Below are 1,357 nucleotides of genomic sequence, written 5' to 3'. Positions count from 1 at the left end.
ACAATAAAATTATTATGAAGAAAAACTGTAACATGGGTCATAGGTGTAGTGGGAAAACAAGGCCAAATAAAGCTGTGACAAGATTCTCACCCACTACAATCTTGACTTTTACACCTCATACTAAGTCAACTTTACGTAGTCGTTCAACAAAAAGGGTCAAACTTCCATCTCCATTATAAATACACAACCAAACTACACTTTCATATTCACCAATCTCAATTCCCTACAGAGTAAAACACTCCAAATAAAAACTTTTATAAAAAACACAAGTGGGCGACCTGAGATTTTAACACAAAACAAAAAAATGGCAGGATTATTAAAATCAACTATTGCTATATTTGTAGTCATGATGGTTGCATCTTCCGCGGTTGCTCAAACTACGTAAGTAAATATATTTTAAATGTTTAGAGTCTGAGTTTCATACTGTACTGTATTGTATTGTATTGAGAAAATGTATATTTTTTATATACATACACCAAATCTAGTATAATTAACTTATACATGTTAATGCTATTTACCTAAATAACAGTTACGTCGTTGGTGACGCAATGGGCTGGGGTATCCCCTCAAACGGTGCGGCTGCATACACCTCATGGGCGTCCGGAAAGACCTTCAAGGTTGGTGACACGCTTGTTTTCAACTTCCAAACTCAAGCCCACAACGTTGAAGAAGTAACTCAAGCCGCTTACGGTCCATGCACCCTGGCTAACCCTATCTCGCGAGTCACCAACGGCCCTGCTTCAATTAAATTAACCACACCTGGAAACCACTACTATGTATGTGGTGTTGGAGCACATTGTACAGCTGGACAGAAACTTACTATTAATGTTGTTGCTGCTTCCAGTTCTGGTCCTACTGCTCCTGCTGCTCCAACTCCTGCCGGTAGCATGCCGACACAACCACCACCGTCAACAAACAGTGCATCGTCGGTTGCGGCGGTTGTACCCGTAGCTTTCTTGACAGCTGCTTTGGCTATCTTTTACTAGATTAGTTTTGGTTGGTTGTAGTTTTCCTATTGGATGTACGTTGTGGTCCATTTTTTGTTGTCATCTTATATATAATAAATGTTTCATTTTATATTTATTTTGATTTGGATTTTTTTTATTGTATAAGCTATAAATAAAATATCCGTCTTTGTTATAATAATAATAATAATAATATAGATATGGATAGTCAATTTTGGTGTATACATATAGTCAATTTTGGTACACAAAGTATGTATTTTTATATTGAGATTTTAGGCTATAAATACTCATGAATGCAAGCATTAAACTTGCACCATTTCTCACACTTACAAAGTGTTTCTTTCTTTCTCTCCATTATCATCTTTGTTCTTACACTTCATTATTAGTATTCT

At 36.1% G+C, this 1,357-nt stretch overlaps 1 protein-coding gene across 1 annotated transcript; it reads left to right on the top strand.

The window, feature by feature from the left end:
- Window positions 1-220: 220 nt before the first annotated feature.
- LOC139898377 (stellacyanin-like) lies at window positions 221-1,089 on the top strand. Its single transcript, XM_071881108.1, has 2 exons — window positions 221-381; window positions 530-1,089. Exons 1-2 carry the CDS (start codon window positions 305-307, stop codon window positions 984-986), a joined length of 534 nt encoding a protein of 177 aa, XP_071737209.1. The 5' UTR covers window positions 221-304; the 3' UTR covers window positions 987-1,089.
- Window positions 1,090-1,357: the final 268 nt, after the last annotated feature.

Source organism: Rutidosis leptorrhynchoides, chromosome 3, assembly GCF_046630445.1.
Source record: "Rutidosis leptorrhynchoides isolate AG116_Rl617_1_P2 chromosome 3, CSIRO_AGI_Rlap_v1, whole genome shotgun sequence".
In the NCBI taxonomy this organism is placed as follows: Eukaryota; Viridiplantae; Streptophyta; class Magnoliopsida; order Asterales; family Asteraceae; genus Rutidosis; species Rutidosis leptorrhynchoides.
The sequence above is the reverse complement of the archived record's forward strand: the minus strand, read 5'-3'. Positions and strand labels throughout refer to the sequence as shown.

Excerpts from the sequence above, each read along its gene's own strand:
- LOC139898377 (XM_071881108.1), top strand. The coding sequence starts at position 305 with ATGGCAGGATTATTAAAATCAACTATTGCTATATTTGTAGTCATGATG. Across the intron at positions 382-529 it reads TCCGCGGTTGCTCAAACTAC|TTACGTCGTTGGTGACGCAA; the intron begins GTAAGTAAATAT and ends CCTAAATAACAG.